The sequence below is a fragment of the Dermacentor andersoni genome, chromosome 9 (assembly GCF_023375885.2).
Source record: "Dermacentor andersoni chromosome 9, qqDerAnde1_hic_scaffold, whole genome shotgun sequence".
In the NCBI taxonomy this organism is placed as follows: domain Eukaryota; kingdom Metazoa; phylum Arthropoda; class Arachnida; order Ixodida; family Ixodidae; genus Dermacentor; species Dermacentor andersoni.
This window is the reverse complement of record NC_092822.1, coordinates 114,283,023-114,305,801: the sequence shown is the minus strand read 5'-3', so window position 1 is coordinate 114,305,801 and position 22,779 is coordinate 114,283,023. Positions and strand designations below refer to the sequence as shown.

At 48.8% G+C, this 22,779-nt stretch overlaps 1 protein-coding gene and 1 pseudogene across 1 annotated transcript; one reads left to right on the top strand and one right to left on the bottom strand.

Annotated features, from left to right (window-relative positions):
* Nucleotides 1-1,736: 1,736 nt before the first annotated feature.
* On the top strand, nt 1,737-16,758 carry LOC126529801 (uncharacterized). The gene is made up of 2 exons (XM_050177297.3): nt 1,737-2,699; nt 16,111-16,758. Exons 1-2 carry the CDS (start codon nt 1,863-1,865, stop codon nt 16,360-16,362), a joined length of 1,089 nt encoding a protein of 362 aa, XP_050033254.1. The 5' UTR covers nt 1,737-1,862; the 3' UTR covers nt 16,363-16,758.
* A 3,733-nt stretch (nt 16,759-20,491) lies between these two features.
* LOC126529800 (uncharacterized) lies at nt 20,492-22,421 on the bottom strand (annotated as a pseudogene).
* Nucleotides 22,422-22,779: the final 358 nt, after the last annotated feature.

The following is a 22,779-nucleotide window of genomic DNA, read 5'->3' as shown; positions in this document are numbered from 1 at the left end:
GGAGAAAGTAAAGGCTGGATGTCAGCAAAGCGAGCATGTACAGAGGTGATGTACTGCACATGGAACAATTATTCAGCCGGTACGAACCATGGTGTTGCGTCCTAGAAAGGGGCAAGATGATCGATGGTTGCTTAACGGCCGCGGGGGTGATGCGGGGAACGCGGGCTTTGGTGGCAATTGTTGTATTCGGCCATTTGATGTCACCACTGTAGAGACGAAGCCCAGAGGGCACAAATCCTTCTCTGGGAAAAGGGCGGTCTCCATCATTGTTGCTGTAGATGTAGATGTAAAGCCTAGAAGTTAGTGGTAGATTGTATAGGTGCTGATCGAGTGCGACTTCGCTTTTCTGGGCCCGAGCACGCCATTCCTCCAAAACAACAATCGATCAGGATTGCGGAGATAGTAATTTTTTCTTAAATTGCAAAGTTTCATCGTACGGTGTTCCAGCCTACGATATTCCGGTGATAATTCTTTTGAAGCAAGATGTCGTTCATTTCTGTCTGAGACTGTCGATATTTGTTGCATAGATATTTTTACTTGTAAGCAAGAATTCAGCCCCTTTTCTAAACATCACAGAAGTATATAATATAAAAATATCGATATATAGGAAAGACCCTATGAATTGTCATCTCTATCAATTTAAACTGAGTCACTGGCAGCCGCACACTTGGAGTGTGGTTTACATCGTCAAGCGAGCCACTGCATTTTTATTGGATTGGAGTAGCACCTAAATACAACAGAACGGCAGCTAACTGCAGGTATAGTCTGTTCTGGAACCATATTCTCCGTCTATCCTGCTATTCCGATGATTCTGATTCTGATTAGCAATTTGTAATTTCAATTGCCGATCTTCAAACTAAAGAAACGAGTTGTTTCGAAATTCCGTTTCACAAGCTTGCGCTTACCCTATCTCTGCTAGTCATTCTCTTCCTCGAGGCATTTTCGATGGGACACAGTGCTGTATGAATGCTTGTATTGACATTTATATCTTTATCTGAGACGTCAAATGAATACCATGTGAAGTTTTCAAAGGTTCCTCCTACTTTCTTTTGCTAAGATAATTTATTTGCCATATCCGGGCCCCACATATTTTAATGTTCCTAGTTCTGTGATGATTAATTTACGAGTCCCTAGTATTAATCTTGGAATAAATTTTGAAATTGCCTGAGTATTGGCTAATCCATAGTAGAGGGTAAGCGCTACCTGTAAATCAACATTGCTAGATTATTTGAGAACCGGCTGCGATTGGGGTGCTGCGCGTTTGAAGCTGTTTGCAATGTTGAGCATACGCTGGCGTATATGCCGGGTGTTTAGCCAAAGCTAATTTTAGCCAAAGCTTAAAAATATGCCGATGCACTCTAAGACGACGCTACCAAATGCATGTTGCTCACTTTTCTATGTAGTGTGTCATGGTATTTTTTGTATTTGGCCTAATTAGATAATTACTCAAGAATAATTAAGCAACTTCTGAAGCAACGAAGCTAGGAAAAAAAAATCCAACTAGAAAGTTGCAGAGCGGTTTGTAAAACGCCCGAATAAACTGTTTCTCTCTATCTATTACGTATAAGTGTTTTTCAGCTTACTGCGGACCCCAGCGAAATAAACAAAACAGCACGTGATATGACCGCTTTGGTCTACATAGTTGCTAGATTATCTGGAGGAAAGAAGTACAGACGCACAGTCTTGATGCTGCCTGCTGAATATTTTTCATGTCTGTCTAACAACTATGCAAACCCATGGTTTATGATTATAAAGTTTATTTTGGTTGCCATATTACTCACTGAAACACATTTTAAACCACTGGCATTCTGGCTGATCCGCCGTAGTGGGCAAGTGTCATTGTTCGGGAGACAAGAACAAAAATGCCGGGAATGGATGACGAGACGCGAACGCTCACAAGAGCGATCCCGAGAACGCCAACAGTGGCTTCGCAAACAAGGTCGGACGAGGTCACTCGTGCAGATATTCAAGACAGCCGGCACTCAGATGGCGCCGACGTGACGGTCAGCGTTGTTCCCGCACAACGCGAAAGGGCGCCGCCACGCGTCGGATCACCGTGGCTGACCCTGGCATATCGCTGTGTCGGCACGCTGTCCATGCTCGGCCTGACGCTCCTTCTTCTGGGCGCGACCATGGTGTGGTCCACGCGCGAGGCCACGAAGAAATCATCTCCGCGTCTGGACAACATCGAGGCCGTCTTCCGTCACGACGAGCTCTCGCACAACGTCTTCGTTAGCGTCGAGACGACGTTGACGCCGGCTCAGCTAAGTCGCCGATCGCGCAGGAATCCGGTCTTCGGCGAGACACAACCAGCGATCCTAACCACTGCGATGACGACTGAGATGACCACGACAGAGGAACCTGCGTGCCAGCTGAACACTGATGTTTTCTTTTGCCGTAGGGCGGTGCACGGGTGGTACTACAGGGACCAGACGTGCCGCTCAACGGCGCACGATGACTACGCAGTATGCCCCAAGTTCGTCGGCCAGCTCGCCACCGAAAGCGAGTGTCGATCCCGGTGCTTCCTCTTCCAGAAGAAGAACTGCGCTGGATTTCAGACGACGCTACGTCCCTGTTCGAGCAAAGACCTGTCCCGCACTTGGTACTTCTTGAACGCGACCTCCGGATGCTGCGTCGAGTGGGACTACCCCGAAGGTGCCTGCCCCAATGTGACTGCAGGATCGGGCTACAATACCAAGGTGAGTAGCATCAGTAAGTAACAGCCTGTCGGTTGCAACATCCAATGCGCAGCATTGTGGGATGTGGTTAGGCTTGCGCAGAACAAAAAAAAATGTATATTGGCCTACCTATTTTCATGCAAGGAGAAATAGAAGAAGAAAAAAAAACTATTGGAGCGATCACGAGGGTGCTTTCTTCGCTATCCGTACATTGAGCGCGGGGACACTAGATTTACGACTAGCCGCCGCAGTGTGTTGGTTATTTATCTAAAATTGGTTGAGCAAATTCTTATTGCTGTATTTCACGCGAATAATGTATCGGACAGTATTGCCAGCTGGCGCTGCCGGAGGTGACAGCAATTTTCGTGATTTTATAAACGCTATTTGTTGTTACGATAATCGTAGATGAAAACTTACCTGCCGCTTTCATTCGAAATATTACGAGCATACAGCGCCTGAAGTACTGCCCACGTGATGATTCCTGCTGTGTATCCTCTGTCCGCTGCTACCGTTGTACCTCGAAGCTCGTCCGTCGGCGTTCGACTGTCGCCATCGCTATGCTAACGCAGTAAGTGTCTAGAGATGCAAGGGCCGGCAAAGAAACGTGCAGACATTTGGCAAAAAAAGACAAACGCTTCTCTTTCACGCTTCTCAGCAGAGAAGGGCAACAGTATGGAAGACGCTTAAGCTTCGCCTTAAGCAGTGGAACGCGATAGCTTTCAAAAATACCTGACTGCTTCTCACGCATCCCGGCAACTGCAGCGTATGTAACCGTAATGTTAACGGCAAGCGCTCAAGGTGAACGCCATGCGCGCTGGTGGACTCTCTCGTATCTCTTGCATGGGCCGCGATGAATGGATGGATGGATGTTATGAGCGTCTCCTTTGAAACGGGGTGGTGGGTTACGCTACCAAGCTCTTGCTAATATACTGCCTAATGTGCTATCCAGGTGAAAGAAGAAACGAAAAAAAAATCCCCACGATGAATTTTCATAAGCAAATATTCTGACCCCCTAATGTGAACTTGGTTTTTGTACGTTTAAGTTTTATTTGTTTCTCTACTTTTCTTCCACCAATCATCCAATCGCCGTATACTAATGTCCCCTACTGCGGACATGTTTACTTTCCCGCTGCTCTTGCTGAATCCAAGGGCCTCAAGAATGGCAGTGGTGCCTCAATCGACAGGTGGGCAGATATCATCACGTTCTAATAAGACGTGCTCAGTCATTTCTCTAGCTTTACCGCAGCAAGCACATGCTTCTTCTTATATCTCGCTTTATAGGCGCGTGTTCTAAGGCATCTTGATCTTGCTTCAAAAAGTAATCCCTTTGAGTTATCATAAATTGTTTCTTTCCTGATTTCGTTTTTTCCTCCTAAATAGTTACTGATGGCAGGTTTCGTTTCCATTGCCGCCACCCATGAGATTATTTCGGCCTCTCTGACTTTCCACTTGACTTTCTTTTCCGCTGTGTTGCTCATCCTACAGGCGGCATACTTGCTGGTTAGTTTCCTAGTTCTTTTCCTCCATGTGAAGAAATGTTTTCCCTCTACAAATACCTCAAAGCTCCCCGGCCTATTTACTTTCTTCCATATACCTCAGTCGTTCTACATAATGAATTTCACTGTGAGCTTCCCTCACTTCAAAACTTCTCTAGCCCATATCACCCTGCACAGCTTCATTTGTAGTCTTCCCGTGAGCGCGCAATGCGAGGCGTCTGTCTGACCTTTGGTTGCCATGAAGTCCTGATTTTACCAATTATTTCAAGCAAACAACCGAATTTCGAAATATAGATCCTGGAACCACAAAACCTTTCCACATCCCCAGTAGCACCTCATATCTATTATATCCCTATAGCGCTCTGTTTCATTATGGCTGCATTTCTCTTTCCCTTTACTGTTTTTGTTTTTTTCTGCGTTTTCATGTATCTATTACCCTTCGTTTATCCGTATACCAAGGTATCTATATTCTCTTAACCCAGGTATTTCCCGGCCCTGTATTGCCGCTGTCTATTTACTGTTTTCCTTGAATACCATAACACCTGATTTTCTAACGCTACATTTCAAACCTAAATTCTCGCCTTCCTGTCCACAGATATTAGCCAGGTGTTGCAAATGACTTTGATTGTTAGCTAGTAACACAATGTCGTGCGCATAAAATAAACCTGGAAGCTGCTGCTCTACTACTGTACCCGCCTGTTTGTATGAGACAATAAACCCGATATTACTTCCTTTTAGCGCCCTCTCTATCCTCAACATGTACATCATAAACAGCAGTAGGGATAAAGCACATCCCTACCTCAGCCCCTTGTTGGTATCAACTTTCATCTCGCTCCTCATCCCTTCCTGTAGCAAGCATGTGATGCCCCCTCAGGCATAATGTTCGTTCGCCGCCAGGCTCGGTGGCCTGCCAAGCTCGGCAGGCAACATTGGTCACCGCACCACAATAAACACCGACTAGCGCGGCTGCTCGGCGGTCAGTCATCGTTCAGCACCACCACGCTGCGGAGCGTCCGTCTATGGGAGGGTGCCTCGAGCCCTCCCTTATTCACGAACCCGGGTGGATCGTGACACTGGCGACGAGGATGGGATCCTCGTGACACTGGCAACGAGGATGGCGACGAGTACCCGCGGATCGTCCCACTCCGCTGCGAGCGGCGAAACACCGCCCCCCGTTGCTGCCGCCATGCCGCTGTACGGAAGGCTCGAGCCGTTCGAGGGAGATGGGTCCGCCTGGCAAATTTACGAGGAGCAAGTCCACGTGTTCTTCCGGGCAAACGACACACCCGAGGCCAAACAGCGGGACATTTACCTGGCCAGCTGCGGGACCCGCGTCTTCAGCCTCTTGCTCGACCTTCTCAAGCCAGCCAAGCAGCATGTTAAGACGCTGGGTGAGCTGCTCGCCATACTGCGCTCGCATTTTAACCCAGCACCGTGCACACTAATGGAGCGTTTCCTCTTCAACAACCGGAGCTGCCGGGAAGGAGAGACCCTCGGGCAGTTCGTGCCTGCGCTACGAGAGTTAGCGAGTGCCTGCGCCTTCGGGGACCAACTGGACTCGCTGCTCCGGGACCGTTTCGTCTGCGGAATCAACAACCCCACCATGCAGACGCGACTCCTGGAGCTTCCCGACCCCTCGCTGGATGACACCGTGAAGGCAGCGCTGGCAATGGAAGCTGCCGCCAAGGACGCCGGCGAGATTTCCCGTGCGACTGGCTCACCGTCGGCGGAAGCTGCGGTCAAGTTGGCGACAGAGGGCAGTACCTGTGATCGCTGTGGTGGTGCCCACTCCCCCTCACACAGTGCCAGTTCTCTCAAGCACAGTGCTTTACGTGCGAAAGAACTGGGCACCTCGCACTTGTATGCCGAAGGGGGAGGACCAAACAGCAAACAGCAGCAGCTTGAATCAAGCCGTCGGTAGCCGTCGCAAGGGTATGCAGCGGGGACGTGCGGCAGCAGGCTCAAGTTCGTCCGCGGCCAGGCTCCACGTCGTGGCCGAGAACCCGCCGATTTTCGACATGTGGCACACAGGCTTTGTACCGTCGTCTGTGCCGCTGTACATGCTGATCGTTGAAATCTGCGAGCACCCCATTTCCATGGAGCTGGACACAGGGGCCAGCGTGTCAGCAATGGCCGGGAAACTCTTGAAGCGTACTTTCCCCGACGTGTCCGTCGAGGCTTCGGGCGTGATGCTGCGCAGCTCCTCCGGGCAAATCTCCCAGGTCCAGGGTCAGGCACAGGTCATCTTTCGTTTTGGCGACAGGGAGGCAACCCTTCCCCTTTACTTAACGAAGGGGTCGTCGCCGACGCTGCTGGGCCGAAACTGGATTCATGCACTGGGCATTCGTCTGCCAGAGTACCCGGAAGCCAGCCTGCATGTGGTGCAGAGCTGCCAAATCTGTCAGGAGCATCAGCGAGCCTCGCGTCATGTGGAAAGAACACCCTGGCCGTTCCCCCAGAGACCCTGGTCCCGCCTACATGTGGATGTTGGGGTACACTTCAAGGGCCATTACTTCCTGGTGGTTGTGGACGCCTTTTAAAGGTGGGTGGAGGTTCTACCTGTCTCCACTCCATCAGCAGGCGTGATCACTGCAGTGCTACGATAGGTCTTCGCCTCCCAGGGGTTGCCGGATGTCATCGTGCCCGACGATGGTCCTGTTTTCGCCAGCACAAAGTACCTGGCCTGGCTCTCGAAGAAGGGAATCCACCGGATGATGGTTCCGCCGTATCACCCTGCTTCGAATGGTGCAGCCGAGCGGGTAGTGCAAACCATCAAAGACAAGCTCAAGAAGAGCCAGACTGGGGATTTCCGGACTCAGATTGCCCGGATACTATTTCAGTACCGGACCACGCCCCACGATGTCACTTGCCGTGTCCCCTGTGAACTCCTGCTGGGTCGGATGGTCAAGACACCCTTGGACGTCTTGCATCCGGACCTCCGATCCACAGTGCTCTTGAAGCAGCTGAAACAGAAGCTGGCTGCTGGCCAAGGGTGCCGTCCCGGGCCTTTGCCAGAGTCGGGAGCTCCAGTTCTCGCCAGGAACTTCCGTCCTGGCCCACCCTGGTCTGCCGGACAGGTGGTCTCTCCTGCCAGCGCCTCATCGCTGCTCGTCCGCATGCCAGACAGGGCCATGTGGCACAGACACGCCAACCGTGTCAGGCCTCGCCTCGGGACCTGGTCAGCACACTCGACTGCCACTTCGGAGTTCCAGCGCGCAGGAGGACTAGCGGCAGCCCCAGTTGCTTCCAGCGGAGCACCACCCACCTCGGAGGCGGCAACCGTTGCCAGTGGTGCGGCACCCATTGGACCAATATCGAGCCCGGCACCACTCGCAAGGCCGACCACTACAGACCCTCCGGATGGAGCGAGGCTGGCTCAGGCAGCACCCGGCGTTGCCACACCACACCCATCAACACCGGTGCCCAGGCGGAGTACTCGACGGCGGAGGCCACCAGACCGTTACTCGCCTGGATAGCAGGCACCGTCGACCCAGCTAGGGTGGAGGCACGGCCTCGTATTTTGAACATGAACGTTTGTTCTTTATTTAACAAACTGAAGGTAAGGGGGTGTAGCAAGCATGTGATGCCCCCTCAGGCATAATTTTTGTTCGCCGCCAGGCTCGGTGGCCTGCCAAGCTCGGCAGGCAACCTTGGTCACCGCACCGCTTGAAACACCGACGAACACGGCTGCTCGGCGGCCAGTCATCGTTCAGCACCACCACGCTGCGGAGCGTCCGTCTATGGGAGGGTGCCTCGAGCCCTCCGTTGTTCACGAACCCGGGTGGATCGTGACACTTCCCATCCACCGCAAACGGTATTTTCTAAGTAAATCTCTCTCAAACGCTGTATACAATCGTCGCCTAAGGCTTCCCTTTCAAGAATATCCCACAAAGTGTAGCGGTCGACTTTGTCATACGCTCCTGTAATGTCTAAAAAGGCCACATATAACAGCCTGCTTCCCACTCTTGATATTTGAATACACTGTGTAAGAATAAATAAGTTATCATCCAAATACCTACCTATTCTGAAGCCATTCTGCAGTTTTCCCAAAATGCCAATATTCTCTGCCCATGCTTGCAACAATAATTTGATTGTCTGCCCTCCTAACCTGTATATTATCGATGTAATGGTCAACGGTGTATACCAGTGAATTCTATCTTTCTGCCCCTTACCTTTATAAATTTAATTCACTCTACTTTGTCGCCAACGGTCTGGCATTCATGTATATTTTAAAGTTTTTGCACTTCTTTCACCAGAGCTCCCTTATGTTTTTGTCCTAGTTCATTAATCAGCCTAACGGAAACCTTGTCTAGCCATGTGGTTATGCGCTTCCGCTTTCTTCCAGTTGAAATTTTTCAGCACCAGCTGTTTTCATCTTGTTAATTAATAATATATGGGGTTTTACGTGCCAAAACCAGTTTTCATCTTGTTCTCTTTCATGCTCTTTTTTCTTCGAAAACAACCTCGTCATTGCCTTGGAAAGATTCGGCTGTTATTTTTCGGATGTAATTTCATGCCGCTTGCCATTCCGGTTTGTCTAGGATATGTTATCTTCGTCTAGGATGTGTTGTAGTTGACGTCCTGCCTAATAATCTTATGTGGTTCCAAAATATTCTAGATGTAGCCTTCTTTTTCTCCCGTATTACTGACAACGAACGTTCACTTTCACCTTTTATCTTTGCTTGCACTAGTATTTGAACCATGCATTTTTTCTCCTGGTAGATTTCCCATTTACTGGCTATTCATCCTGCGGCAACTGTGCATTCTTTCCCTGCCTGTGCTCTCGGGATTCTTTCTGTCGTTCGGCGATCGCTTCTCGTAGCTACCTGTTCCACCAGCTTTTCAGTTTTTTTTTTCTCCTTTCCAACGAACATCTTAGTTCTTTTCCCGTATTTATGTCGTTATTACACTTAAAAGCTCACTATATTCCCACTCTCTACTTGGCCATTTGCAAAGTTCTTCGACTCTTGTGACTATGTTCTTTGTTCAGTGGTCAAATTTTGACTGGCCATTTTGCCCTCCTTGCTCTGTTTCCCAACTAGATATCCCATCTTCAAAATCATGCGTTTATGGTCAATCCCTAGGCTGTGATACCCTTCCTGACCATTTCTCTCAACTTATCATGAATTCCTTCTGTCATCAGACAGTAATCAATTGTCGATTGCCGGTTTCCCACTACCCACGTGATCTGCCCTTCACACATAGGCCCTGTATTCACGAAAACGAGATTACGTTGCTCACAAAGATCTATCATTGACGTCCCCTTGCTGTCGGTATAGCCGTCTAGATACTGTATGTGGGCAGTCATGTCACCTAATAGGATAATTTTGGCATCATTCCAGAAACCCTTAATATCAGCACTTAGCCATTCCCCTAACTCTTGATTCTTCTCTGTGCAATTATTTCTGGTCCAGAAATATGTTATGCGCAGCGAAGTTTTGTTTCCACTCATTGTGCATGATAACGAAAGATGCTCTTGACATATTGAATTTACTCTTTTCTATTTGGCTCCCTGATGGATGAGCATTCCGACTCCCCCTCCCATTCTTTCCGACTTAGTTCTGTTGCACTCTTCCCAACCACAATTTCTCAGTTACTGGCAGCTCTTCTGAGTGTCTAAGGTGCGTTTCTGTAACCGCATACACCCCTATTTGTTCTCTATTTAACTGCTCCTTGATCTATGCTCACTTTTCCCTTCTTCTGCCGCCCTGCACGTTTATGTAGCCTATTGCATATTGCATTGCTAGTGCATATTGCATTGCATGTATTGCATGGCAAGCTCTCTTTCTTCTTTTCCTCCTTTTTCTGTTATTGACGGCGTTGCTATTCTGAGGTTTCCCTAGGGGACCTAATTCGCCCAATTTGGCCTCCTGAGCGCCCGTGGGCCCCCATAAAGAAGCAACAGTGGAACCAGCATGTCGCAAGCCCACTTGTCTTCCAAGCCTATAATTGAAGTGGATGCAGTCTCGTTCAACACCACCACACCTTCTCACTTCCCTGTTTACTTCGACAACCTCGAAATCTTTTTCTCGGCTTATTTTCCATATCGCCTCATTAGCAGCCACTACGGCCCTTTGTGAGTGAGTGTCACGTACAGGCACCCCCAGCACCGTGAATACCACGATCTGCACCTGAAGGGACAGCTCGCGCAAGTGGTCTAACCCCTTCGCCAAGTGCTGGGCTAGTCCTGCCACTTTCCTGCTTAGGACGTCATTTAGCGCACCTGCTAAGGTTGCACACGTGGGCATTTTGCGCGAGCTTTGCTTTTGCTCGCTCCATGACAGAACCCAGTGTCCGCCTTGGAAATATTCCTACCGCACTCTTTTATCGCCTTTCCGCCTCTCCACAATTGCTTCTGAGCACGTTTTCATGCTTCAGTCACCAGCGATAATCACCATTTCACTCTCTCCTACGTCTCTCTGCTTCCCTTTGTCCTTTCCCGCGTGATTCGGGCTTGACAAAGCGCATTCACTCCTGCACTCCGCCACCCCCTACCCACGATTCACGCATTCCATGTGCTTTGCTGACACTCCATCTCCTCTCACGTCGGGACCATTCCCATTGTTACGACCATTCTCCCATTGTCGACCATCATTGTCACAACCATTCTCGATCCCGATGGCGGCGCTCTTCAAAGTTTTTTGGGCTGCTTGAACTCGTTTTCCCCATACCTTCTGTGCATGGCGCTCTATATTAAGCTCATTTTTGAACTCTGCGACTTATTTGATAAGCTCATCGTGCAAAGCCTCTATTTTTTCAGCCTAGCATCGACATCACAGTGTGGGTCGGTTGACTCGATTCCCTCTCCGTTTTCATCCGTCCCCTCGTCTGCCTTGAGGGACCCTCCGCACACTGCACGCTTTCCCGGCTTTCTTGCCAAGTATTGCACGGCTTATTCTAATGCAAATAGCGAAGGTTTCAGAGCACGTGCCTTCTGCAAAAACCGATGCGCACAGAATCTAAATTTTTATATGCCGCAATGTAATTTTTACCAATGTTTTAAAAGCAATCCATGCAGCACAGACTTATGGTATGACACGTGTTCGCACGTGCTCAACCTTGCGGCCATGCTCTCACTTTCCTACCAAAGCACACACAGTGAAACCACTAATAGCTATCGGTTTCGCCACTTCCAAGCTACTATTTAAAGGCTATAAAGACTTGACATCCCACATGGTTGCACGTGTTGAAGCATGAGGCGCGAAAGGACGCTCTGACTATCTTGCAAAACCAAATATACACGAAACACACCCGCGCACACAAAAAAGAGAGAAATAAAGAAAGCTGCCCAGTTATTATTTTAAGCCTGAAAAATCTGCAAATCAAAAACAGAACCAAGCTCAAAGCGTGCACAAAAAACTTGATTTGTCGCCGCCACGGAGCTCTGGAAAAACACGTCCATTCGCCACAATATCTAGCACAGACCAACCGACGTGGCGCAGGCGAGCGCCATCTGGAAGTGTTTCAAGGAAGCGGGCGCGCCGCTCCATGGTCTCTGAGCTATTTACGCACCGGCGTGCGCAAATGGCGGACGCCGTCCACAGTCTATGCATTCTAGAAACGCAGGAAAAGCGTTTTTTTTTCGCGTAATAGAATTATGTTTTCTCGTATATTCAAATTACAATCCGAGAGCTATCATGTCTGTAGATTGTGTGTAAGTCGGAGTGTACAATTTTTCCACGTATTTTAGATTGAGAAGTTCAATTAGTTTAGTAAATTCCCTGCCTCACTTGGAAGGCCTGGGGATGCGTGGTTCGAAAATATTTTTGCCGTAACGACGTGCCACGCCGTACGCGGAACGCCGAAGCCGATACTGGATTTTCTGTGGTACGGGCTCTCTGACGCTATCGCTTTGAAATAAAACACCCATTAAAATTTCTACATACAGTTACACTTGCGATCCTCTGCCTGCGCAGCATACAATTCTCGAAGCGAAGACAAGAACGATGACGAAAGTTCTTCATTTGAACTCATTTATGCCTTCACTGTCATTGTGGAAACGTCGCCTGGCTTTCAAACGCCGCGCAATATGGGACGCCTTCCGGGTTTTGGTCAGGCACTGGCGTTTGGGGCTCCGCGAAGCACGTGTAACCGTCAGCCTGGCGGTAAAACCTTTGAACTAGCTCAGCCACGAACGCCCGTGGCGCCTAGTTTGCTGCACTTACCTGCGCCATCCGCCACTTGTGAACGAAGCTGGTTTTTGTTTGGAAATGGTCGAGGCGAGCTTCTTAACAGGCTCACAAGTAAACGTGTTCGAGGACGAGGATTTCCAGTGAGAGTGACTCGAAACTGAGCGACCTCTTCCTCATTTATCAGATGAGAAATCTCGCATGGAAGAGAAAAGGTGTTCATTCCACTGCCTTTGCGTTCTCTGCGTAATGATCACCTGTATTTAAGAGCAAATGTTATTTATTGCTGTAAAAATAAATATAGGCTATTGTTACTGGCGCGGCACTTTTTCTGAAAATTTCCAAAATATCCTGACGAAAGAACAGCAAATAAACGATTTATTTTGCTCGCGCTCAATATTTACGAAAACTGTAATGGAAAGGGAACGGTAAGAAGCACATTAAAAAAAAGGCATGGCTTTTGTTTGTGTTAGCCCCAAACAAAGAATGTACTGGATGAAGAAAAAGAAGCAGCAGGAAATTGCTCGCTGAATAAGCCGATAAGCATACATTGGTATGCAACTTGAGAAATACTGATACTGAAACGTCCAAAAATTTACAACAAAAAGGAAGATTGAATCGTCGCGACGGCACATCAGAAGTCGCCGGTGGCATCGAAGTGCCTAGTTGTAACGAAATTATTTTTGACCACTTCTGATAGCGTCCATGCGGTAATGGCTGTAAAATGCTCATATTCTCCCGCCTGAAGCTCACGGCACGGTGTGAAAACGCGCTCGCAGCGAAAGCGAACCATTGTGCGTGGACGTGCATGCGGACGCGAACTTGGTCACTGCGAAACCCTACCATCGCTACATTGAGGCTTCATTCTGTTATGCTACATTTGGCTATACAGGCAGGGCACAATAAAAATATATTTTTCTTTCTGCCATTTCCTGCCTACCTTTCACGCGCCAAACCGGTTCGGGGGACTAAAGAGAGCATCTGTAAACCATTCCGTGCTTTCTCTTGGCCCAAGGTTATTATTTTGACAGCAAAGAACTTCCTTCGTTTCGAAAGTACTTACAGAAATGTCCAGGAGGGCTCTCGCGTGGTGTTATTATTGCGCTCCGACAGCCAAACCTATGAGGAGCGGGCCGCGTTATCACTCGTAGTTCGTAAGCGCGGCGTTTCCGACAGATGGCGACTCCGTAAGTCCTAGCCGCCAACATTATAAACGACTGCTTTCAGTTATGCTGTACACTATAATACTGACGATAATGAAGCAATCCAGAAATCCAGAGACAAGAAGGGGAAGGTGGGAGATGGAAATTCAAGACGATGAGCAAGACGAGAACATGGTAAACGTGGGAGCCAACGTTCCGATTTAGGTGCACGTTAAGAACACCAGGTGATCGAAATTTCGGGAGCCCCCCACTACGGCGTCTATCATAATGAGATCGTGGTGCTGGGGCGCGAAACCCCCTAATTTATTCTTTTTGTTTTCTTTCATCGCACCCGCCGTAGTTGCTCAGTGGCTATGGTGTTCGGCTGCTGAGCACGAGGTCGCGGGATCAAATCCCGGCTACGGCGGCCGCATTTCGATGGGGGCGAAATGCGAAAACACCCATGCACTTAGATTTAGGTGCACGTTAAAGAACTCCAAGTGGTCTAAATATCAGGAGTCCCCTACTACGGCGTGCCTCGTAATCAGAATGTGGTTTTGGCACGTAAAGCCCCATAATTTAATTTTTTTTCTTTGATCATTGTCCCTGATTGATATTTTATCAGCAAGAAACGCGTGGAAAATGACACGACATCACTCAAATGTTCTTACGTAGCCTAACGTTGCGGATAGACGGCTTCATTGGCAAAAGTTACGTGTTACATTCAGAAAACGGTGTTAAAAAAAAGCAGTTCACCTGACTATAAGTACACTTGGTACCCACCTACAAGGGTCGCGGGCACAGCAAGTAACGCCATAAAAAATTGTACTGCAGAGACCTTCTGCGAGAAAAATTGGGCGTCCGCTGAACGAACACGCGCTCGCTATCAGACGACGCACAGCAAACTTGAAGACGTCATGCTGCATAACCCATGGCTCAACTATGTATACGTAGTAAAAAGGTGTCAATATAAATTTGCAGTAAAAATAAAGTGCCATTATAAGAGAGCACGCGCGCAATCGCTGTCAGCGTCCGCAGCAAAATTACGTGACTATGCCGTGAAGCGCACCTCCGCCCCAGTCCAGTCCACTCGCAGCGCCCTCGCAAAATTTTTCCATACGCGGTGCCTCAGCGGGATAGCGCCGTCGGATCCACTGGACTGTTGTGTAGTACACTCTAGTCGCCACAAAAATCCCCATTCACACTAGCGGCAAAACGCGCACGGTACGCCACCGGCGATAAAATGCAGCTGCGGCAGAGCCGCCATGCCAACTGGCGGCGAGCCGCTGCTGCAGTTGTGTGACAGCATGAAAATGTCGCCACCTCTCTGTGGGTGCGAGATGACGCTTGCTTTTTCTACTGTCTACTGAAAGGTCGGCGCCGCCGTTTAAGATCTTTGTCCTTCCTTCTTTATGTAAGTCTTGTCTTATGAAGGTGACGACGTTGTCGCCACTGATTTATTTATTTACAGAATACTGCAGGCCCGATAGAGGGCCCAAGCAGGAAGGGCAAAAGTACATAAAAATATATCCAAGCAACGCGTACAAATGTTACTATATATAACAATATCATACACCTAGCAACAAAGAAGAGTAATATTTGTAAAGGCAGAAAAATGACAAGAAAAAAGGCACGAACCGTAAAAATATTAGCAAATAGCAACATCGATTGCAGGGCAATGAAGCGTAGCAACACAATGATATATAAAGTTGTTTACGCACTTGAAACAGCACCAAATCATGTTGGTATGCTCCCATCTGTAGCGGCGTCGCCGCGTTCTAATGTCAAAGAGAATGGGGTACAGGGTGTCGCCTCCGCGTCCTTGTATTCAGAGTCCGTCTTGTCGTACAGAATCGGATATATCGCACTGTATCCAAAAACCTTTCCATCAAGACGTCTCGGTTTAGACTAATCATTGTCAAACCATGATAATAGAAACAAGCGTGAACGAGACCAAACCGAGCGACACAGACAAGCTTGAGCGAGAGCTGACGCGAGCGGTTACGAAACGAGTGGTCCGGCTCAGCGAAGATACGAGCACGTGTCGAGGGGTCGGGTGGGACCGCATGATATCAGTTTCCAGCGCGCAAGTCACTGAAGGGGCCGCTCTCATTGGTATCCGCCGTTCGCGGCTCACTTCTTTCATATCCCGCTCCGCATTCGCTCTTTCGTGCTTTGCTGTTCTGTTAGTTCGCTCAGTTACGCTGACGCTGACGTTCGCCGCGGGAATGGGCGTCTCAGAGCTACGCTCTAAAATTAGTAATCGACCGAAAGATAACAAAAACTACTCTCAGGTGACGCACCATCTTACCTCTCTGAAATGTTTTCAACTTCGGTAGCTCCGCACAATTTGAAGGCCATTAAAACTGTCTTCTTCTTTAACATTTCACGTATATCTTGCTAGCAATGAGGAAGGTGGGCGTTCCATGTTCTAACGAGACTATTTTTCACTGGCATTCTTTCGGTATATGTTCATGCAAACAAATTCACACGGCATTTAGCTCCCATATTTGAAACGTAAAGCGCTTTAAGCAGAAAATTAGACACATTCGATAATTATGCTTAAATAAAATCTGTACAATCGTGGCACTGTTGCTAGCATTGCTGATAGTGCATACGGGTATGAGGAAACAGCGTTACAGACACTTAATTTTTTAACTTGCAGACGGACTGCGAAAGAGAGTGCACAACCGCGAGCGTAGGCCATAAACCTCAGTGCGAGCGGCCCTCGGAGTTGATGGCGTGCTCGGCCGACCTCATGAAGCATGCGTACTTCTACAGCGAGCTACTTGGCTCAACCGGCGACTGCTACCGTGCCGACATGTCCACGCTCACTGGTCATCGTTGTGTCGACCCGGCTGCACTGTTCCCCACCGAAGAGGATTGCGTCAGCAAATGCGTCAGGCAGCCGAGCTGACACGTCTGCACACGGGCCTTCAACGGAAGGCACTGTTTAGCATACAGGGTTAATATCCCCAAGAAATGTTAAGCTTGCTCGGCAGAACTACGTGTGATCCCAATGATTCAACTGTCACTGCTGCGCGAATGACTGTCGGATATTATATAGGAATAAATTAGCTGTTAGGTATTCGAACCAATTCTTTTATGCAATCTAAACCGCAGCTGCATGCTTCCATGACTCTTTCTGATTAAATTAAACCCAGCCTTTATTGAAAGTACTATTTCATTTCCGGCTTAGGGTTCTTCAATGCATTGTGCACCTGGTCCACTGTTTAGAATCCAAGATCTGGCGGAATCCCGTCTGGTCAGCGAAGATCATTGTCAAGGAAACACATGACGGCGACAAAGATAAAATAAAGCAAACGTCGCTTGGGCTCCAGTACGGGAGCCTTGTTCACAATGATAGGTAACTTCAAAGTACACTCATTTGAGCCCGTGTTATCACGTGCTGCAGGCATCAAAGCTACTGATACTGGCAGCACATACCCACCCGTATATGCACGATGCCTGCAGTACATATTTACACGTACTTCAATACTTGAATGAGTGCACTGCACAGTTTGCACTCATTGCTAACGAGGCTCACGTACAAGAGCCGTAACGTCTTTTGCTTGAATATACTTCACTTTGGTCGGAGCCGCGTGTTTTATTTACTATGTTTCACCGTTGTTTACTTGACTATATGGGTTTTTAAAGAAATTCTTTCCTTACCTGGTTTTATTCATGAAGCCGTCATAATTATGTACATGACTTGCTGAAGTACGTTTGTCTATTGTGTTGTATTTAATTTGGACACGCTCTGCATGAAGATGATGTTTTCCTTTTGATTTCAAAGGTCCCTGAAATTATCCTTGTCGTATGTTTAGACAGAGAAGGCCGCCTCGAGCACACAGCCCGACAAATCCAGGACCTACTCAGGCGAATCACGGATAAGAAGTACAGAATAAAGCAAAGGGAGACACGCAGGCTCATCCATGCATTTTTCATCGGTCGAATAGCCTACGCCTGCCCTTTTCTGCAACTGCGCAGAGCGCACCTTAACAAAATCAACAGGATGATTCGCTCCGTTTATAGAATAGCAGCCGGATTCCACACGTGGGCCAGTAATAACAAGTTACTCATCGTGGGGCTACACAAAATACTGTTGTCGAAATCATTCATGCTCAGCGTTCAACACAGTGGTGGAGGCATTCAGGAACATAGCATGGACACGACGTCCTTAAGGTGCTAAACTTTCCACCAAGCAGTGGTATCCCTCCCCGGGCCAGAATAGCACTCGAAATCAGAGACAATATTGTTATACAACCACTCCCCACGAATATGGGTGAATAAAACAAGGACAGGCGTCAAGCACGCGCAGAATCTCTTTGACCCACCCTGACAGGCAAGCCAGTCGCATTCGTGGATGGAGCACCCACAGACTGTGGTATGCATGCATAGCAAGGGCTGATGGTCAGGGCGCAATCCTCCACACAGAGACCATCAGAGCGCAAACCATACGCGAAGCGGAAGAGGTTGCCATCGCTCAAGGCACCAAAATCGCTGGCACATGCTATATAGTATCGGATTCAATGACGGCCATTAAAAATAGCCTAGAAAACTACGAGAGCAAGAGATCATCAGACTTCTCTGGGTTCCAGGCCACGAAGGCAACTCGGGCAATGAAGCCACTCACCTAGCCTCCCGCGGACATACGAACCGGGGGGTAGGGGCAGCTCGCCCGGACGCTCGAGAAGAGGCCTCAATGAGCTATGAGACTAGGCGTAGGCAACAGCGCCAGAAGCGATTCGCGTATCCATCTCCACGTAACTCTGGAACGATACCAAGCGGTCTCTATTCGGAGCGTTCAGACACACAGTGTTCTGAACCCCCGCAGGATGGCGGCCATTTTCAAAGATGACAGCGCGTCCGGATGCACGCATTGCGGCTTGATGGCGGCAGGGAAAGAGCACAAAACGTGGGGTGCACCCGTAACTCACCCACGGGTGATTTCATGTGATCGGCCCCCTCTGGGGAGGCCCGGGAGGGCGTGCTCAGAACTTCAAACCATCTACTCCAAGCCAGGCTGGCAGAGTGGCGAAAGTTGCGGCCCCATGGGCCCGACCTTGCCCTACCTGCGGCCCGGCCCCCTCTTTTCCTTCCTGCTACAATAAGGTTGCTACCAGCACCAGCGTCCGGCACGCCGCTGATGACTGTTTGGCCTAGAGGAGATTTGCGATGAGGTTCAGTTAAAAAGGTTCATTTCGGCTCAGTTAGCTTTCAGGCCTGTGTCGCGCCATGGCCGCATATGTCTCTTAATCGTTCTTCATTTTAATGAGGTCGCCGTCACAAATGTTCAACCGATCAATGCAGCAAAATGAAATCATAGGTAGGAAGCGTTTTCCGTAAACCGACCGCTTAGCGAGTTATACGCCAGAGCATAATACTGCTCGACTGTGCCGACAACGCCAGGATTATGCGGGCGTTCACGAAGGCCCCGGGCCTGAGGCCACACACTCGCAGCCGAACACTTCGTAGTGACAGAGAAAAGCGATTGAAGGCGGCGGCACGGCAGGCAGCAAAAGAACCTATATGGACGCAATCGTTTCCATTCACTGTCTTTGACAGAAAACAATTGCATCCATGTGTACCAGTTCATAGTATGGCGCGGTGCGGTGGAGTGTGCCGTTGCGACCATGCACTACACACATTTTACAATTGTGGCTAGTATCATCTCCAACCAATCTACTTTGCCGGTGGCCACTTCGTGCTTCCATATATTCTCAATTACGGGAGAGCCAGCATTTTTTTCTACTTGGGCATCTTATCAAGTTCACATAGAGAGGGCGAAGCGATGGGACTGTGTAGCCAAAAAATAAAAAGGCTCCCGCATTTAAAACTCGCGGTGACAAACTGCTACTGTAACGATGCGATAACTGCGACGGGGGACCGCTGACGTGACGGGGTGCTTACATTTCATTGACTGAAAATTACTTTTGCACGAAGTATGACTTATGAACCTGGTGCCGTGAATTGAACGCATGCAGTTAGTAAGCACTAGGCAGCGTATGTTTAGTGCTCATTAACGGAGAGAAAGAAAGATTTAACGAATACTGGAAAAGTTTGCTTCGTGGCATGCCTAGCGTGCTACTCCAGATGGGTAAAACGAAAATGAAATGGTCTGCGAGGTTGGCAAGGAAGATACACGACCTGCAAAAAACAACACTTCAAGCTCGACTAAAGCATCTCATTGAAAGCAGTGTCGCTAAGGAAACACAAAGGTGCTTTCGCTGTGAGACATGCACTGGCAGTTTTTCTCTATGGTTCAAGACTTATCTCAGTTCAAAAGATGACAGTTAGTGAATACTGAATATATAGCCTCCAAGCGCAGATTAGGTGTGCAGTATCCATGTAATTGCACGCAAGGTACAGTGGTAATAAACGCATCCATTTTATTTTAAAGAGGAAAGACGTTGTGGTTGATACGTTTAAACGAACTTGGTGTAACATGCCCTATTACGCCTGTTAAGGCCACATTGCCTGTGAAACTCGCACATATGACGATAAGTGCGAACAGGTCCGTACTGCTTTTTCGAATAAGTCGCCGCACCGCTCAAGACACGACAGCAGAGCTGATCCATAACTCCTAGAGCAATGTATCGTTAACGGCGCATTCCTACGCTGCTATCGTCGTTCGTACTTATAGCGGTGCTGAAGATTTATCTGCACTCTGAACGAAACTTATCTGTAACCAGTGAATGAAACGTATACTGCAACAACAAAGTAAGGCAGGCATATTTTCAAGTAAGCTCAAGCATATACCTAGTGTTTCATGATCTACGTACACGCAGCGCGACCTCACCGTGGCACAACACTTCCACTCAAAGAATCTTACTGTTTGCGTCGCGAACAGACGCAAAGAAGTGTGCGTCTTTCACCTTCGACAAGCAACGACCAAAGAACCTTCATTATCAGGAACCAGCGGCTTTTATAGACCGCATCGCGAGTGCCACAGCGGCGCTGTAACTGCTGACGCTGCCTAGGCCGGCGAGCTATCTTATCAGACATCATCCTCTCTTATTTATTTATTTATTTTGAATGAAGCCACTTTTGTTGCGAAGCTTGAAACCACACACCTTCCGCATCGTGTGTGATTGTGACAGGGATCGTTACACTGTTGCGTGCTACTTCCTTCATCATTGCCTATTTCTGGTGATTCCGCTGTCAGCTGCGTTGTTCCTCGGCTGTCTTCTAAACAAGTCGGAGACAGTGGGACGAGATGAGTGCGATTTATGTGTAGAGAAGTTTCCCCGGAGTCGACCCAGTACGATCTGGGCTCGTCGGTGCTTCCTCGAACGACTCCTCTCTGAAGGCATACGATCCATACGTCTGTTCCTTCGGACAGTTCGGGCAGATCGCGCACTCCGTGGCGTCGGTCGTAGTCTCTCTTCTGGCGCTGACGTTGCGACCTCTCGAAAGCTGCCAGTTCTTGGAAGTCTGGTGTCCGAGGCTGGAGGCTTTCGCTGGACGTGGGCAGGGCCGTGCGCAGTCGTCTCCCCATGAGCAGCTCGGCGGGGCTGTATCCGTTTTTCAGTGGGCTTGTCCTGTAGGCCAGAAGAGTGTTATAAGCGTCAGCAGTTTTCTTTAAGGAGCCCTTGATAATTTTCACGGCGGACTCTGCCATTCCGTTGCTCTGATGATAATGAGGGCTAGACATCACGTGTTGAAAGTTGTACTCTGATGCAAACTTCGAAAATTCAGCGCCGAAGGCTCTTGAGAATTGTGGCCCATTATCAGAAACAACTACTTCCGGAATCCCGTGTCTGGTGAAAAAGGATTTGAGTTTATTACTGCTGATGAAGTCAGGTTATTCAGCGGTACGAGCTCCGGGCATCGTGAAAACTAATCCCTTATGATCAGCCACCATTTCCCCTCAAGAAAGAATAAATCCATCGCAATGCGCTGCCATGACCTATCTGGAAACAGTCTGTTGCAGAGGCATCTTTCGGTTCGTGCTGTGCTTGAGGCAGCTGTTGCAGTTCTTAACAAGTCGTTCAATGTCCGCGTGGATACTTGGCCACCAAACTGAGCTCTTGGAACGTGCCCGGCACTTCTCAATGCCGAAGTGTCCCTCGTGAATTATTTTAAGGACGTGCTGCCGTAGTGTCGATGGGATCACTATACGAGAGCCGCACATGAGCAGGTTTTCAACAAGGGCAATGCCTTGCCTCACATTCCAGTAAGGCTTCAGGTCAAACCCAACGTCTCGATGGCTTGGCCAGCCTTTTGTACAAAGGTTGATAAGAGCTTGACATACCGGGTCTTGCTCTTGCTCCTGGGCGATAAGCTGTAAACTCGGTACTGTTACCGGGACTGACGAAGTCGCCAATCGCAGATAGCCCTGGATCTCGTCCTCCACTTCCAAGGATTCCGTTTGTGGAAGAGGCGACCGAGAAAGCGCGTCCACCACCGTCAAGTCCCGGCCTGGAACATACACAATGTCATACGTATAGCGCATCAGACGCATGCGCATTCTTTGTAGCCTCGGTGTTAGTTTGTTAATTGCTTTTGACCAAAACAAAGATACGAGTGGTTTGTGATCTGTCTCGAGGCTAAAGCGCTTTCCTACGAGATAATCATGGAACTTTTCACTAGCCCACACAAGAGCAAGTCCTTTTTCAATTTGGGCGCATCGCCGCTCGGTGGTTGTAAGAGTTCTGGAAGCATAAGACATTGCTTTGAATTGACCGTCTTTTTGCCTTTGGCGCAGGACAGTTCCAAGACCGTATGATGCGGCGTCTCCTGTGACCACTGTTTCCCTGTTTGAATCAGATTCCCAGTACAGTGTCCGATGAAAGAAGAGTCTCACTTCTTGAAGGGGGCTTCCTGCGCGGGAACCTACACAAAATCCTGTCTTGAGCTCATCATGGACGAAAGAGGCTGAAGGACTTCCGCCATGCGGGGCACAAAGCGGGCCAGATAATTAGCCATGCCCATCACGAGCCGTAACTCTGTTTTGGACGTCGGATGTGGCATTTCTGTCACCGCGTCAAGCTTTTGCTTGTCGGGACGCACTGCGTTGTTCCCTATTGTATGTCCCAAAAATGAAATCTGCGTGACAATGAATTCGCACTTATCTCTGTTCTAGGTAATGCGCGCTGTGCGGAGGCGGTCCATCAGTACCCGAAGCCGTTCGTCATACTGCACCTGCGTGGCACCCCAAATAAGCACATCGTCCATGTGGCAGACGACTCCCTCCTGTCCTGAAAGAACCTGTCGCATTCGTCTTTGAAAATGTTCGGGGGCCGAGGAAATTCCGAACGGAAGTCGGTTGAAATAAAATCGTCCGAACGGCGTGATAAAAGTTGTGTATTCTTTGCTCCCTTCACTCAGC